The 18,108-nt window shown below is 37.1% G+C and overlaps 1 protein-coding gene across 2 annotated transcripts in view; it reads left to right on the forward strand.

The window, feature by feature from the left end:
* The window catches only part of GOLM2 (golgi membrane protein 2), a 163,324-nt gene that overhangs the window by 69,273 nt on the left and 75,943 nt on the right, over positions 1 to 18,108 (forward strand). For both annotated transcript variants that reach the window (XM_037022156.2, XM_037022157.2), the window contains exons 4-6: positions 9 to 99; positions 12,388 to 12,532; positions 12,851 to 12,931. In XM_037022156.2, the coding sequence (XP_036878051.1) occupies positions 9 to 99; positions 12,388 to 12,532; positions 12,851 to 12,931 (317 nt within the window). The remainder of the gene's footprint in view (positions 1 to 8; positions 100 to 12,387; positions 12,533 to 12,850; positions 12,932 to 18,108) is intronic.

An 18,108-nucleotide genomic window follows, 5' to 3' on the forward strand; every position in this document is an offset into this window, starting at 1 on the left:
TAATTTAGTTTTCAGTGTGGACAGCAGATCAAGGAATTAAGAGCACAGCATGAAGAAAATGTTAAAAAGTTAGCAGACCAGTTTTTGCAGGAAAAAAAGGTAAATTTAAAAAACACTTAAAATATGTTCTTGTTTTAAATCATGTAATTTAGAAACTTAAATGTGTACTTTTGTCATAATACATTGTACTATAAGAAGTCTAGTGTGCCTAATTCTAAAAATGACTTGCAGTGGCTTTATTGCGAAGTAAACTAGACATTTGCAAAAATGTACTACTTCAATCTTTTTTTTAAAATTTTTTAGTTTTGATGATGTACAATTATTACTTGAACAGCATTATGGTTACTAGACTCCCCTCCATTATCAAGTCCACCCCCCACCAACGTACCCAATTATAGTCACTGTCCATCAGTGTAGTAAGATGCTATAGAATCACTACTTGTCTTCTCTGTATATACTGCCTTTCCCATGTCTCCCCCCTACATTATGTGTACTAATCATAATGCCCCATTTTCCCCCTTATCCCTCCCTTCCCACCCACCCTCCCCAGTCCCTTTCTCCTTGGTAACTGTAAGTCCATTATTGGGTTCTGTGAGTCTGCTGCTATTTTGTTCCTTCAGTTTTTTCTTTGTTCTTATACTCCACAGATAAGTGAAATCATTTCATACTTGTCTTTCTCTGCCAAGCTTATGTCACTGAGCATAATACCCTCTAGCTCCATCCATGTTGTTGCAAATGGTAGGATTTGTTTTCTTCTTATGGCTGAATAATATTCCATTGTGTATATGTACCACATCTTCTTTATCCATTCATCTAGTGATGGACACTTAGGTTGCTTCCATTTCTTGGCTATTGTAAATATTACTGTGATAAACATAGGAGTGCAAATGTCTTTTTCAAACTGGGCTCCTGCGTTCTTAGGGTAAATTCCTAGGAGTGGAATTCCTGGATCAAATGGTATTTCTATTTTTAGTTTTTTGAGGAACCTCCATACTGCTTTCCACAATGGTTGACCTAGTTTACATTCCCACCAGCAGTGTAGGAGGGTCCCCTTTCTCCACATCCTTGCCAACATTTGTCCTTGTTTGTCTTTTGGATGTTGGCCATCCTAACTGGTGTGAGGTGATATCTCATTGTAGTTTTAATTGGCATTTCTCTGATGATTAGCGATGTGGAGCATCTTTTCATGTACCTGTTGGCCATCTGAATTTCTTTGGAGAAGTGTCTGTTCAGCTCCTCTGCCCATTTTTTAATTGGCTTATTTGCTTTTTGTTTGTTGAGGTGCATGAGTTCTTTATATAATTTGGATGTCAACCCCTTATCGGATACGGCATTTATGAATATATTCTCCCATACTGTAGGATGTCTTTTTGTTCTACTGATGGTATCCTTTGCTGTGTAGAAGCTTTTTAGTTTGATATAGTCCCACGTTCATTTTTGCTATTGTTTCCCTTGCCTGGGGAGATACATACATCAAGAAGTTGCTCATGTTTATGTCCAAGAGATTTTTGCCTATATTTTTTTCTAAGACTTTTATGGTTTCATGACTTACATTCAGGTCTTTGATCCATTTTGAGTTTACTTTTGTGTACGGGGTTAGACAGTAATCCAGTTTCATTCTCTTACATGTAGCTGTCTAGTTTTGCCAACACCAGTTATTGAAGAGGCTGTCATTTCCCCATTGTATATCCATGACTCCTTTATTGTATATTAATTGACCATATATGCTTGAGTTTATAGCTCTACTCTCTATTCTGTTTCATTGGTCTAATGGTCTGTTCTTGTGCCAGTACCAAATTGTCTTAATTACTGTAGCTTTGTAGTAGTGCTTGAACTCAGGGAGTGTAATTCTGCCTGCTTTATTCTTCCTTCTTAGGATTGCTTTGGCTATTTGGGGTCTTTTGTCATTCCATATGAATTTTAGAACTATTTGCTCTAGTTGATTGAAGAATGCTGTAGGTATTTTGATAGGGATTGCATTGAATCTGTAGATTGCTTTAGGCAAGATGACCATTTTGACAATATTAATTCTTCCTACCAAAGAACAAGGGATGAATTTCCATTTATTAGTGTCCTCTTTAATTTTTCTTAAGAGTGTCCTGTAGTTTATAGGGTGTAGGTCTTTCACTTCCTTGGTTAGGTTTATTCCTAAGTATTTTATTCTTTTTGATGCAATTGTGAATGGAACTGTTTTCCTGATTTCTCTTTCTGCTAGTTTATTGTTAGTGTATTGGTAAGCCACAGTTTGCTGTGTATTATTTTTGTATACTGTAACTTTCCTGAATTCAGATATTAGATGTAGTAGTTTTGGAGTGGAGTCTTTAGGGTTTTTTCTGTACAATATCACGTCATCTGCAAACAGGGACAGTTTGACTTCTTCCTTGCCTATCTGGATGCCTTTTATTTCTTTGTGTTGTCTGATTGCCGTGGCTAGGATCTCCACTACTATGTTGAATAAAAGTAGGGAGAGTGGGCATACTTGTCTTGTTCCTGATCTTAAAGGAAAATCTTTCAGCTTCTTGCTGTTAAGTATAATGTTGGCTGTGGGTTTGTCATATATGTCCTTTATTCTGTTGAGGTACTTGCCCTCTATACCCATTTTGTTGAGAGTTTTTATCATGAATGGATGTTGAATTTTGTTGAATGCTTTTTCAGCATCTGTGGAGATGATCATGTGGATTTTGTCCTTCTTTTCGTTGTTGTGGTGGATGATGTTGATGGATTTTCGAATGTAGTACCATCCTTGCATCCCTGGGATGAATCCCACTTGATCAGGATGGATGATATTTTTGATGTATTTTTTTATTCGGTTTGGTAATATTTTGTTGAGTACTTTTGTATCTATGTGCATCAGGGATTTTGGTCTATAATTATCTATTTTTGTGGTGCCTTGTCTGGTTTTGGTATTAGAGTGATGTTGGTCTCCTAGAATGAGTTTGGGAATATTCCCCACTCTTCTCCTTTTTGGTACACTTTAAGGAGGATGGGTATTAGGTCTTCACTAAATGTTTGATAAAATTCAGCAGTGAAACCATCAGGTCCAGAGATTTTGTTCTTAGGTAGTTTTTTGATTATCAGTTTGATTTCATTGCTGGTAATTTCTCTATTCAGATTTTCTGTTTCTTTCTGAGTCAGCCTTGGGAGGTTGTATTTTTCTAGAAAGTTGTCCATTTCCTCTAGGTTATTCAGTTGGTTACCATGTAAGTTTTCATAGTATTCTCTCATAATTCTTTGTATTTCTGTGGTGTCTATACTGATTTTTCCTTTCTCATTTCTGATTCTGTTTATGTGTGTAGACACTCTTTTTTTCTTAATAAGTCTGGCTAGCGGTTTATCTATTTTGTTTATTTTCTCGAAGAACCAGCTTCTGCTTTCATTAATTCTTTCTACTGCTTTATTCTCCTCAATTTTATTTATTCTGCTCTAATATTTATTATGTCCCTCCTTCTACTGACTTTGGGTCTCATTTGTTCTTCCTTTTCTAGTTTAATTAATTGTGAGTTTAGACTGTTCATTTGGGATTGTTCTTCTTTCCTGAGGTAGGCCTGTAGTGCAATATATTTCCCTTTTAGCATGGCCTTTGCTGCATCCCACAGATTTTGTGTTGTTGAATCACAGTTGTCATTTGTCTCCATATATTGCTTGATCTCTGTTTTTTTTTTTTTTTTTTGAGAGGGCATCTCTCATATTTATTGATCAAATTGTTGTTAACAATAAAATTCTGTATAGGGGAGTCAATGCTCAATGCACAATCATTAATCCATCTCAAGCCTAATTCTCGTCAGTCTCTAATCTTCTGAAGCATAATGAACAAGTTCTTACATGGTGAACGAATTCTTAGATAGTGAATAAGTTCTTACATGGTGAACAGTACAAGGGCAGTCATCACAGAAACTTTCAGTTTTGTTGATCTCTGTTTTTATTTGGTCATTGATGCATTGATTATTTAGGAGCATGTTATTAAGCCTCCATGTGTTTGTGGGCTTTTGTGTTTTCTTTGTGTAATTTATTTCTAGTTTCATACCTCTGTGATCTGAGAAACTGGTTGGTACAATTTCAATTTTTTTGAATTTACTGAGGTTATTTTTGTGGCCTAGTATATGATCTATTCTTGAAAACGTTCCATGTGCACTTTAGAAGAATGTGTATCATGTTGCTTTTGGATGGAATGTTCTGTAGATGTCCGTTAGGTCCATCTCTTCTAATATGTTGTTCAGTGCCTCTGTCTCTTTACTTATTTTCTGTCTGGTGTGTCCTTTGGAGTGAGTGGTGTGTTGATGTCTCCTAAAATGACTGCATTGCATTCAGTTTCCCCCTTTAATTCTGTTAGTATTTGTTTCACATATGTAGGGGATCCTGTGTTGGTTGCATAGATATTTATAACTGTTATATCCTCTTGTTGGACTGACCACTTTATCATGTAATGTCCTTCTTTGTGTCTTGTTATTTTCTTTGTTTTGAAGTCTGTTTTGTCTGATACAAGTACTGCCAACACCTGCTTTTTTCTCCCTATTAGTTGCTTGAAATATCTTTTAACATCCCTTTACTTTCAGTCTGTGTATGTCTTTGGGTTTGAAGTGAGTCTCTTGTAGGCAGCATATAGATGGGTCTTGTTTTTTATCCATTCACTAACTCTGTGTCTTTTGATTGGTGCATTCAGACCATTTACATTTAGGGTGATTATTGATAGGTATGTACTTATTGCCATTGCAGGCTTTAGATTTGTGGTTACCAAATGTTCAAGGGTAATTCCCTTACTAACAGTCTAATTTAACACTTTGTGTGCTATTACAAACACAACCTAAAGGTTCTCTCTTTTTTTTGTTTTTTTCCTCCTTTTTCTTCCTCCTCCATTCTTTGTATGTTATCAATCATATTCTGTACTCTTTGTCTATCCCTTGGGTGACATCTGTTTAGCCCTTGGAACACTTCTATCTATAGGCGTCCCTTCATAATGCACTGTAAATGTGGTTTGTGAGAGGTAAATCCTCTCAACTTTTTCTTATCTCTGAAAATTGTTTCATCCCTTCTTCAAATTTAAATGATAACCTTGCCAGGTATAGTATTTTTGGTTCAAGGCCCTCCTGCTTCATTGCATTAAATATATCTTGCCACTCCCTTCTGGCCTGTAAGGTTTCTGTTGAGAAGTCTGATGATAGCCTGATGGGTTTTCCTTTATGTGTGATCTTTCTTCTCTCTCTAACTTCTTTTAAAAGTCTGTCTTTATCCTTGATCTTTGCCATTTTAATTATTATGTGTCTTGATCTTGTCTTCCTTGGGTCCTTTGTGTTGGGTGATCTGTGCACCTCCATAGCCTGAGAGACTATCTCCTTCCCCATATTGGGGAGGTTTTCAGCAATTACCTCCTCAATGACACTTTCTATCCCTTTTTCTCTCCTTCTTCTGGTACCCTTATAATACAAATGTTGTTCCATTTGGATTCATCACACAATTCTCTCAATATTTTTTCATTCTTAGAGATTCTTTTTTCTCTTTGTGCCTCAGCTTCTTTGTATTCCTCTTCTCTAACTTCTATTCCATTTACCATCTCTTCTTCTACATCGAATCTGCTTTTAAATCCCTCCATTGTATGTTTCATTTCACATGTGGAATTTGTTGATGATTGAATCTCCTACTTAAATTCATTCTTGAGTTCTTGAATATTTTTCTATACCTCCATAAGCATGTTTATGATTTTTATTTTGAACTCTCTTTCAGACAGATTGGTGAATTCAGTTTCATTAGGCCCTTTTTGTAGGGTTTGTGAGATTTTGGTATGAACCATGTTCTTTTGACATTTCATATTTCTGTGTGGTGCCCACTAGTGCCCAGAAGCTGCAGTCTCTGGAGCTGCTCAGCCCCTAGAGTGAGTTTGAGGAATGTAGGGGAGCGGCGCTGGTGCCTGGGGTGAGGAAAGATCTGTTTCCTGATTCCCGTCTGCAGCGCCTGTCTCTAGTGTCAGAGGCAGTGGGCCAAGCACACAGGTATAAGCCTCTGTACTTTGCGTCTGTAGCTGTTGTAGGCGGGGCCTCCCTCAGGCTGGCCTGATGCCAGCACAGTGACTGCAGGTTTGTGAACCGTTGTTTGCAGGCTAGGAGGAAGGTGCAGCAGGGTGCATGTCACAGTGGGGGCCTGCAGAGCTGAGTAGGCTGCCAGGATGATGGGCACCTGAAACTCCTGAATATTCCCAACCAGCTGACAGAGCATGCCCAGACAACCTTGTCCAGCTCTCCCCTCCCTTGCGCAGCAAGCCTTTCCCTTCTTCCAGAGCGGCTGGGTGTGGATCCCCTCCTCTACAAGTGGCCGGAATCTGTCTCTCAAGTACTCCACCTGTCTGAGCTCCCCAGCGTCCAGAGCACCACCCAGTGTAGGTTTCTGCTTCCAAAGCAGACGTCCAGGGCTTGATTTTCAGCATTCCATGGCTTCCACACACTCCCCCGCTCTGTTTCTCTTCCTCCTGCCGGTGAGCTGGGATGGGGGAAGGGCCTGGGTCCCACCTGATTAAAGCTTCCATATGTTACCCTGTTTTGTGAGTTCTGTGTGCAGTCTGGTTCAGTCTTCTTTCTTATTGTTGTTTAGGGTTAGTTGTATCAATTAACTCCATTTTCATACTATCTGTGGTTTTCATACTATCCATCTCACCTCTCATGCCGCCATCTTGAATGTATGTCGTATTACCTCAACTTTTAAAACTAATTTGAGCAAACTAGTTTTTTATTAAGGTATCATTGATAATACACTCTTATGAAGGTTTCACAAAAAAAGTATGTGATTATTACATTAACCCTTATTATCAAGTCCCACCCCCATACCCCAATGCAGTCACTGTCCATCAGTGTAGTAAGGTGCCACGGAGTCCCTGTTTGTCGTGTCTGAGCTACACTGTCTTACTGGTGACTGCACACACACCATGTGTACCAATCATGATACCCTCAATCCCCTTCCCCTTTGGTAACCACTAGTCACTTCTTAGAGTGTGTGTGTCTGCTGCTCTTTTGTTCCTTCAGTTTTGCTTTGTTGTTATATTCCACCAAGGAGGGAAATCATTTGGTATTTGTCTTTCTCTGTGTGACTTACTTCACTGAGCATAATACCCTCTAGCTCCATCCATGTTATTGCAAATGGCAGGATTTGTTTCTTATGGCTGAATAGTATTCCATTGTGTATATGTACTACCTGTTCTTTATCCATTCATCTACTGATGGACAGTTAGGTTGCTTCCATATCTTGGCTATTGTAAATAGTGCTCCTATAAACATAGGGGTGCATATGTCTTTTTGAATCTGAGAAGTTGTTTTCTTTGGATAAATTCCTAGGAGTGGAATTCCTGTGTCAAATGGTATTTCTATTTTTAGTTTTTTGATTAACCTCCATATTGCTTTCCACAGTGGTTGAACTAGTTTACATTCCCACCAACAGTGTAGGACTGTTCCCCTTTCTTGGCATCCTCACCATCATTTGTTGTTCCTAGTCTTTTGATTTGATTTTGCATCTGCTTAGTAGTTAATTGTTCTGCTTTCTTTACTGTGGTTTTATTTCCCCTGGTGACAGCTATTTGGAGTTACGAACACTTCCATCTATTGCAGCCCCTCCAAAATACACTTTAAAGTTGGTTTTGGGGAGGTAAAATCTCTCAGCTTTTACTTATCTGAAAATTGGTTTATTGCTCCTTCAAGTTTAAATGTTAATCTTGCCTGGAAGAGTATTCTTGGTGCGAGGCCCTTCTGTTTCCTTGAAGTAACATGCCACTCCTTTTGGCCTGTAAGTTTTCTGTTGACAAGTCTGATGAAAATGTGATGGGTTTTCCTTTGTATGTGATCTTTTTTCTCTCCCTAGCTGCTTTTAAATGTCTGTTATCATTGATCTTTGCCATTTTAATTATTATATGTCTTGGTGTTGTCTTCCTTGGGAGATCTGTACACCTCCATGGCCTGAGAGACTATCTCTTTCCAGAGTTTCGGGAAGTTTTTAACAGTTACCTCTTCAAAGACAATTTCTATCCCTTTTTCTCTCTCTTCTTCTCCTCGTATCCCTATAATGCAAATATTGTTCTTTTTGGATTGGTCACAGTTCTCTCAGTATTCTTTCATGCCTGGAGATCCTTTTTTCTCTCTGTGCCTCAACTTGTTTGTATTCCTCTTCTCTGATTTCTATTCTATTTACCATCTCTTCTACTGCATCTAATCTGCTTTTAAATCCCTGCATTGTGCGTTTCATTTGAGATATGGCGTTTCTTAATGACTGAATCTCTGTCCTAAATTCGACTCTGATTTCTTGAATATTTTTCTGTACCTCCATGAACATGTTTATGATTTTTATGTTGAACTCTCTTTCAGGAAGATTGGTGAGTGTGGTTTCACTTGAGCCTTGTTCTGGTGTCTGTGAGATTTTGGTTTCAAGCAGGTTCCTTTGATGTTTCATATTTGTATGTGGCACTGTGTAGTGCCCAGAAGCTCCACTCTCTGGAGGTGCTCAGCCCCTGGAGTGAGGTTGGGGGTCGCAGGGTACGGTGCTGATGCCTGGGGAAGACAAAAGAGTTGTTTCCTGCTTTCTGTCTGCAGTGCCTCTCTCCACTGTCAGAACCAGTAGGCCGAAGACAGAAGAGTAAGCCTCTGTACTTTGCCCTTCTAGCTCCCGTAGATGGGTCCTCCCTCCTGGTAGCCTGACGCCAGGGCAGGGACTGCCAGTTGGTGAGCCGGTGCCAGCAGGCCAGGAGGAAGGCGCAGCAGGCTGCATATCACAGTGGGGAGCCTGGGAGCTGAGTAATCAGCCAGGGGGATGGAGTGCCTGAAACTCTTGATAGTTCCCAACCTGCTGGACAGGGCATGCCCAGACAACTTTGTCCACCTTTCTCTTCCAAGCAGCAAGATCCGTGCAGTCCCTGCACCTTCAGCAGTCCTCTTGCTGCTAGGAATTGTTTCCTTTGTCCCAGAGCAGCCGGATGTGGATCCCTGTCCTTCACAAACAGCTGGAATCTCAGTCTCTCCAATTATTCCTGGAATCTGATTCTCTCCAAGTGTTCCACCTGTGTTAGCTTTCCAATCCCACCAATTTCCATGCAATGTAGATTTGTACTCCCAAAGCAGGTCTCCAGGGCTGGGTGTTCAGCAGTCCTAGATGGAATCCCCTCCCTGCTGTGTTTCTCTTCCTCCTGCCAGTTAGCTGAGGTTGGGGAAGGGCTTGGTTCCCACCAGATCAAGGCTTTTGTACATTACCCTGTTTCATGAGTACTGCTCTGTTCTCCAGGTATATGCAGTCTGGCACAGCCTTCTTTCCTGTTGCTCTTTTAGGATTAGTTGTATTAACTATATTTTTGTATTATATGTGATTTTGGGAGGAGTTCACTCTCTCACCTCTCACGCTGTCATCTTTTATCCCCTCTTGAACAAACTGTCTTTTATGTGCCTTTGAAAAATAATTTTTGATGTTAATATATTTCTTAGATTGTGTAGTAGATATCATTTTGCTGAAAAATCGATTACTTCCTATTTTATGCTACTGAGAAACTTTTTCTTTAATTATCAATCTCTGTTATTCTGATTTTTTTCTTAAAACACTGAAATGAAACACTGGCACTATTGTGATTGGTACTTTTACGGGGCAACAGATTCTTTTATTAATCTATCTATTTTCAGTTAAAGTATATTACGAAGGCCCTGCTAGAAAAGGAAGGAATATATCTGAAGATTATTAGTCATTAGCATATTCATTTTTTGCACCCTGTAATTTCATCTGAGTAGTTATGGTTCTTACAGTCTTGTGATTTAAGTCTTGTGTTTGTACAGAGATTGAATAGTGAAAAGTATCTTGCTATTTGGTAGCATCTCACCTAAAGGACTAGAAGTTAATGAAACCAGATTTTGTTGTTTGCTATTTCACTCTTTTTATAACATGATATTGAGAGCATTGTTTTTTCTTGATTTCATGTTTTGATTCTACAAAGTGGAACATCTGCTGCCTATCTGCACTCTTCTTGAAGAGATGTGAGGTGTAGGTTGCTGGAAGATGGCAGGCCTGAGTGAGCTGATGTAGTGGCATATTGGCCTGAAAGCACTGAGGGTGGCCAGGAGGTCCTGAAGCACTGGGTTGCCAGAGGAGCAGAGTAGAGCACATAAGGAAGTGGAAGCAGGGTTTGCTACTGCAGTTGTGTTATTAGAAACCCAGTACTCTGAAGAAGGAGTCAGCAAACGAAATCCACCCTGCTGCCTGTTTTTGTGGTGCCCATGAGCAAATGATGGTTATTACATTTTAAAATGGTTGAAAAATCAAAAGAATATTTCATCACATAAGAAATTCACATTTTAGTGTCTATAAATACAGTTGTATTGGAACACAGCCCCACTCATCTGTTAAGTGCTCTCCTGCCACAGGAAGAGAAATGGCTGTAGACCATAGGAAACTAAGGAAGGACAATGAGGACTGACATGCAGTGTAGCCTGGATTGGATCGTCAAACAGGAAAAGGACTTAGTGGAAAAAGTGATGAAATCTAAATTAAGCCTGGGGTCTAGTTAATAATGTAATAATGTTGGTTTTTTAATTTTGCAAACTACCATGCTGTAATATAAATTGATAACATTAAGGAGATTGGGTGAGGGATAATTACTTTTCTGTAAATCTAAAATTATTTCAGAATAAAGAGGTTATTTCAAAAACAATTAGGGGGACCACTTACAAATCACCAGCATTGTGTTTAGAAAGCCATCTTATTTATGTTTTTATTAAAGTATCATTGATATACAATCTTATGTTGGTTTCAGTTATACAACAGTGGTGCAACAGTACCCATATTATTAAATCTTCACCCCTTCTAGTGCAGTCACTATCTGTCAACAGCAATAAGAGGTTACAGAATCATTAACTATATTCTCTGTGGAAAGCCATCTTATTGTATTAAGAATATTTAATATGGTCCATTCATGTAAAGGTCAGTAATAATGAATGCATCAAAGGGACAACATCTTTGTTAACTATTTTAAGTGGAAAAGTGTTTTTGAACAGTGGTTCATTCACTTTTCAGTTTTGTTTAATATTGTTTATCCACATCTACAAAGATGTGGACTGCAGAAAATAGCCGTATGATACAGCATTATAGTGAAAAATGCACATTGACGCATATGGCTGTTCAGGTTGTGCCTCATGGATATTCTCACCTTTGGCCCTTATAATAACATGTTCAGAAATTTCAATTTAGCATTTCATTCAACAATTAAGTTCTCAGAACTGTCCCCTACAGAATGTGTCAAAGAGACTGTGGTTTGAATTCGTTCTCCCTAATTCTCTCGCTTTGTAGGTTTGGACAAGCTACTAAACTTCTTTAGGCCTGGTTTTAATTTTGTTTTTATCCAAACTGTTAATTCATCTCTACCAGAGGATAGATTTGAAAGTAATTTGTAAGCTATAAAGCACTATGCATATGTTTATTGATTTTATCTTCCAGCTATGCTGAAATACTTCAAACCTGATTGTCAAAGCATCCTCTTTATTGTGACAAATTCTTACAATTTGGCTTTTGTTTTTCTAGATTTCCTGTAGATTTTTTAATGCTGTTGGTTTTTTATAACATTACTTGTGATTACATTGCCTAGGGGTTTAGAGTTGACAAAGCATTTATATATGCATTAAATACTAAGCAGAGGGACCTGTATGGCAACCCAGGCATGGGTATTTGACTTCTTGATTTTCTTAATTTTCCACTGAAATGACTCAAACCAATATAAAAGACAAAACTGGCCCACCAACAGAATTGAGTCAGGCTTCACCAGATATCTAAAGATTCAAGTTTCCAAGGAGATGGCATGGTTTGGAGCATGTTGGAGGGAGCACTGAACTTGTGTATTGTTCTGCCATTACCTCCAGTGCTTGGGTGGTCATTGCACCTGGGAAGAAGTTTGCTGTTTTTTACCCTTGCTGTTTCTGCTTGGGGAAAAGCCTGACAATGCCAGTTGCCAGATACCACATTTAAGGGGGCTCCTGGTGCCAATCTGCCACAGACTGCTGTCTGCTCAGTTACATCATATGCCTGTAAAGAACCCACAGCACCCAGGACAATGCCCAACTGTAGGCCTCCACAGCAACCTACAGTGTTCAGCAAGGCTGCCTTCTTGCAGAATCACTCCCTCAGGACAGCCAAAGAGAATGACCTCTACCAAACATTTTAGGCCATTTATCATAATTAGAGATTTTAAAAAGTGTTATTTTTAAATTTCATATTAGGTGTAAAAACTGGACACAAAATGTGTGCCACGTATTCAAGTTTTTGGAATTTGGACCTGTGGTGTTTATTTCAAAACACGAACTGTTTCAGAACATTTAATTAATAGCTTTGTCAATGGTATAATGTTTTGAACTGAAAAATATTTATTGTTATCAAATCTTTATCTAACAGCAAGAAGCTCACAAGTTTGAATCAAAATATGGAAATGAATTGGGTATAAACAATTATGCAGTACCTAAAAACATTGCAAAAGTAGCTGAGAATGCTCCAGATAAAAATGAAGAGCCCTCAAGCAATCATATTCCACATGGGAAAGGTATCACTATTATATTATTTTGTGTTAATAGGATATTGACTTTTTCTGCTCATTTTGAAATGAAGATTTTTAATCATAAAGAATATTGTTTTATTTTAGATCAGTTATGATTAGGTGTCTATATTGTTTCAAATTTGGATGCTTTGATAAAGGAGAATAGAGTACATTGTTTTAGAGTTACAACTGTGTCCAAAGCAAGATACAAAGATACTCAGTCAATATAGTGTATTGCTTTAAAAACTGGTTGTCTCATTCTTTCAAAACATTTTCAATTATGTAAGGAAAAGTATAGAATTATGGCTTTTGTTACTTGTGCAGAACAAATCAAAGGAGGTGGTGATGCAGGAATGCCTGGAATAGAAGAGAATGATCTTGCAAAAGTTGAAGATCTTCCCACTGGTAAGTAAAAATTATTAGCGTACTTAACTAAATCAGTCAGACTATTTTTCATGTGACCCTATTTTATTTTTGAATAATATTTGAGAAAAGTCACAGATACCTGGACAATTGATATTTCCAATTGATTAACTAACCATTAATTGCCAGGACTTTTCTTTTGGATGTAATTTTTATGAAAAATTTTTGCCAAAATATATAAAGTACTTGTTTTTTCCTTGATAAGAGTCAACCATATTTGAACCTTTTTTGATGAGTCAGAGATATTGCTCTTGACAGTTCTGCTATGTTAGAGTCTTTTATGTTTACTACAAGTATATATGGCTCATTTCTTGCAGAGCAAGTGTTCCTAGAATGCTGTGTTGTTGTTGTTGTGCTTTAATATGTCATAGTAATACCCTTATATAGGATTTTAGGACTTGGCTTGTCCTTGCAGTTAATAGTTTATTCACTCTTTCCTTTTTCTTCTTTATGGGTGCTTCTGTTCAGTGCTTCTTCATTAATGTGTCTGCTTCTTATCCATTTCCACTTGAAGTTTGAATCACTGCTGCTATCTTAATCCCATTCAGTTTTTTTCCATGTCTCTTTGTTCTTGCCATTTTTATGTTTCTTGGCCATCATAGGTACCCCTCTCTGCTGACTTGTTTATTATGGTGGAAAGTTGGAAATAACAGCGCATCTTTGGTTGGGGAAATCAATAACTCAGCACACTTATAACCCATAAACAATTCCCAGCACAGTGGTTGCAAAGATATGCACAAGAATATGAACTTAAAAGTAGAATTCTTACATCATAGAGTATCTTTAGCTTCATTGTATATCAGCCTACACTTCTACTAGTAATAAATGACAGTTTGTCTGCATCCTCACTAGCATTTGGGTTTGTTATACTTTTATTTTTTAGTCAATTTCATGGCTATGAAATGGTATCTCATATTAACTTAAATTTGCCTTGGTACTAGTAACATTAAGCATCTCTTCATATATTTATTGTCTGTGTTGGCTGCTGCATTCTATAAATTGCCCAGTAATAATTTTTGCAAATTTTTCTATTGGTTTGTTGGTGTTTCCTTATTGATTTTAAGAACTCTTTAATAGTATGTAATGCAAATAACTTTTCCATGTCATGCATATCAGCAGAGAGAGAAATCTTATATCCTTCTTGGAAACTTCTTACTAGTTTAATGTCAGTTTTATACTAAAAATTGCCTTTAATGGCTTACTATGGGGAAAACCCTATATGGATATAAAGATTTTTATGTACTGGAGCAGTTGGAAGTTCTTTTCTAATTAATAACTTAGAGAAACTTACTCCTTTCATTTTTTTAAAATACATATTAGGTGGAGCTGCTGTATTTATAAGATGGTTTTCTAGGACAGAGGCTTTTGACCTTGGCTGTATATTGGAATCTCTAGGGAGTTAAAAAAAAAAAAGTACTGATGCCTGAGTCCCAGTCCAGAGATTTTTATATATTTGGCCTGAGGTGTGACTTGGGCAGTGAAGGCTTAAATGCTCCTTAGGTGATTGTATTACATAGCCAACATTGGAAACCACTGCTCCCACAGGAGTCTCTAGATCTGTACTGTCTAACACAGTAGACACCGGTTACACGTAGCTATTTAAATTCATTAAACTTAAATAAAACAAAAAATTCAGTTCCTCAGTCAAACTAGCCACAGAGATGCTTAATAGTCATCTTTGGCTAGAGGCTACTATATTGGACAGCACAGATAAAGAATATTTCCATCATTACAAAAAATTGTTTTGGCCAGTGCTGCTCTAGATTGAAACTGGTAGTAGTGGTTGCCTCTGGGAAAGAAGACTGAAGGCAGAGATAAAAAGATGACTTACCTTTCATTATACAACCTTTAGAACCTTTTGAATTTGGTTTAAAAAATTCATAAGGTAATTTCATAAATTACCTATTCTTAGGGATATTGGTCTGTAATTTTCTTTTTTTGTAGTGTCCTTGTCTGGTTTTGGTACCAGGATGATAGCCTCATAGAGCAAATTTGGAAGGTTTCCATCTTCTCCAATTTTTGGAATAGTTTGAGTAAGAAAGGTATCAACTCTTCTTTAAATGATAGGTACAATTCACCTTGAAGCCATCTGGAACTGGCATTTTGTTTGTTGGGAGTTTTTTGATTACCAGTTCAATTCTATAGCTACTAATTGATCTGTTCAAATTTTCTATTTCTTGCTGGTTTAGTCTTGCAAGATAGTATGTTTCTAAGAATTTATCCATTTTTTCTAAGTTGTCCAATTTATTGGCATAAAACTTTTTATAATGCTCTCATAATCATTTGTATTTCTGTGATGTTGGTTTAATTTCTCTTTCATTTCTAATTTTATATATTTCAGTCCTCTTCCTTTTTTTCTTGATGAGTCTAGCTAAAGGTTTATCAGTGTTCATCTTTTTGGAGAGTCAGCTCTTAGTTCCATTGATCTTTTTTTTTTTTTTTTTTACTATGTTGTTTCTGCTCTGATCTTTGTTATTTCCTTTTTTCTACTAACTTTGGGCTTTGCTTGTTCTTTTTCTAGTTCCTTGAGGTAGGCCTACATTGTTATAAACTCCCCTCTTAGGACTGCTTTTTCTGTATCCCAAGATTATGAACTGTTGTATTTCTATTTTCATTATTCTTCAAGTATTTTTTTATTTTGTTGATGGACCATTGGTTGTTTAATAGCATGCTGTTTAGCCTCCCTGTGTTTATGCTTTTTCCATTTTTTTCTTGTAATTGATTTCCAGTTTGAGACCATTGTGGTTGGAAAGATGCTTGAAATGATTTCAGTCTTCTTAATCTGTGTGGCCTAATCTGATCTATTCTGCAGACTATTCCATGTGCACTTGAAAAGAAGGTATACTGTTTTGGGATATAATATACTGTATATATCTGTTAATTATGTTTGGTCTAATGTGTCATTTGCATCCACTATTTCCTTATTGATTATCTGTCTAGATGATCTATACATTGATGTAACTGGGGTGTTGAAGTCCCCATATTCTTGTATTACATCAATCTCTATGTCTGTTAATATTTGCTTTATATATTTAGGTGCTCCTCTGTTACGTGTGTAGATATTTACAGTTGTTATATCTTCTTGGTAGATTGTTCCCTTAGTTATATTATAATGTCCTCTTCTCTTGTTTCAGCCTTCATTCTAAAGTCTATTTTGTCAGATATAAGTATTGATATTCCAGCTTTCTTTCATTCCTGTTTGCATGGTACAGCTTTTTCCATCACTTCAGTTTCAGTCTCTGTGTGTCTTTAGGTCTAGAGTGAGTCTCTTGTAGGCAGCATATAAGTGGGTCTTGTTTTTTAATTCAGTTGCCCTGTATCTTTTGATTGGGTCATTTAGTCCATTTACATTTAAAGTAATTATTGATAGGTGTGTATTTATTGCCATTTTGTTAAATGTTTCCTGGTTGTTTTTGTTGTTCTTATCTGATCTTTTCTTCCTCTCTTGCTCCCTACTCGTGCATTATAACTATCTTTAGTCTTGTTTGGATTCCCTTATTTTTTGTGTATTTGTACACATTATGGATTTTCGACTTTTGGTTACTATGGGTTCTTATATGACATCCTACATATATAGCAATCTATGATAAGTTGCTGGTCACTTAAGTTTGAATGCATTCTAACAACACTACATTTTTTACTCCCCCTCCTCAACTTTTTATGTATATGATGCCTTCTTCTTTTTTTTAATTAAAGTATCATTGATATACAATCTTATGTTGGTTTCAACTATACAATACAGTGGTTCAACTGTTACCCATATTATTGAATCCTCACCCCCTCTAGTGTGGTTAATATCTATAAATGCAGTAAGATGTTATAGAATTGTTGGCTGTATTCTCCATGCTGTACTACTGTCCCCATGACCAGCTTATACTGTGATTGCTAATTATTGTGCCCCTTTAGCCCCTTCACCCTATCCCTGCCACCCACTCCAACCCCTCCCCCTGGTAACCATTAGTCCCTTTTAGGTGTCTATGAGTCTACTGCTATTTTGTTCCTTCTATTTTGTTTTGTTTTTATACTCCACCAATAAGTGAAGTAATATGGTATTTGTCCTTCTCCACCTGGCTTATTTCACTGAGCATAATACCCTCTAGATATGATACCTTCTTTAACACCTTTTTATTTAGTGATTTCCTTAACTAGTTTTTAGATATAATTGATTATAGTACTTTTCACCTTCATATTAGCTTTTAAGTGATTGATCTACTACCTCTGATATATGTTTGCTTTTATCAGTGAAATTCACTTTCATATTATTCTTGCTTCTCATTAGGGTCTTCTCTTTTCCTCTTAAAGAAGACCCTTTAATGTTTCTTGTAAGGCTGGTTTAGTGGTGGTTAACTCTTCTAACTTATCACCCTAACTTACAACCTAAACTTATTTTCTAAGTTTATCTGTGAAGTTCTCTTTCTCCCCTTCTATTCTAAATGGTAACCTTACTAGGTAGCGTATTCTTGGTTAGATGTTTTTCTCTTTTAGCACTTTGAATATATGATGCTACTCCCTTCTGGTCTGTAGAGTTTCTGCTGAGCAATCAGCTGATAGCCTTATGGGATTTTCCTTGTAGGTAATTTGCTTTTATCTTGCTGCCTTTAAGATTCTCTCTTTGTCTTTGATCTTTGACATTTTAATTATGATGTGTCTTGGTGTAGTCCTACTTGGGTTTATCTTATTTGGGGCTCTTTCTGCTTCCTGGACCTGGATGCCTGCTTATTTCAGCTATTATTTCTTCAGGTAAGGTTTTCGCTTCTTCCTCTCTTAGCCTGCTGTGACTCCTATAATGCTGATTTTTGGATATTTGTTATTGTCCCAGAGCTCTCTCTGTTTCATTTCTTTTCATTGTTTTCTCTTTTTGCTGCTCAACTTGAGTGCTTCCCATTACTCTGTCTTCCAAATTGCTGATCCCTTCTTCTGCATCCTCTAATCTCCTGTTGATTCCCTTTAGTGTGTTTTTCATTTTGTTTATTGTATTCTTCATCTCTGGTTGATTCTGTTTTGTATTTTTTATCTGTTTTTAGAGGTTCTCACTGAGTTACTCCACTCTTCTCAAGTCTAGTAAGCCTTTATAATCATTAATTTTAACTCTATCAAGTAGATTACTTAATTCTGTTTCATTTAGTTTATTTTCTGAAGTTTTGTCATGTTCTTTTGTT

The sequence above is a fragment of the Manis javanica genome, chromosome 8, assembly GCF_040802235.1.
Source record: "Manis javanica isolate MJ-LG chromosome 8, MJ_LKY, whole genome shotgun sequence".
NCBI lineage: Eukaryota > Metazoa > Chordata > Mammalia > Pholidota > Manidae > Manis > Manis javanica.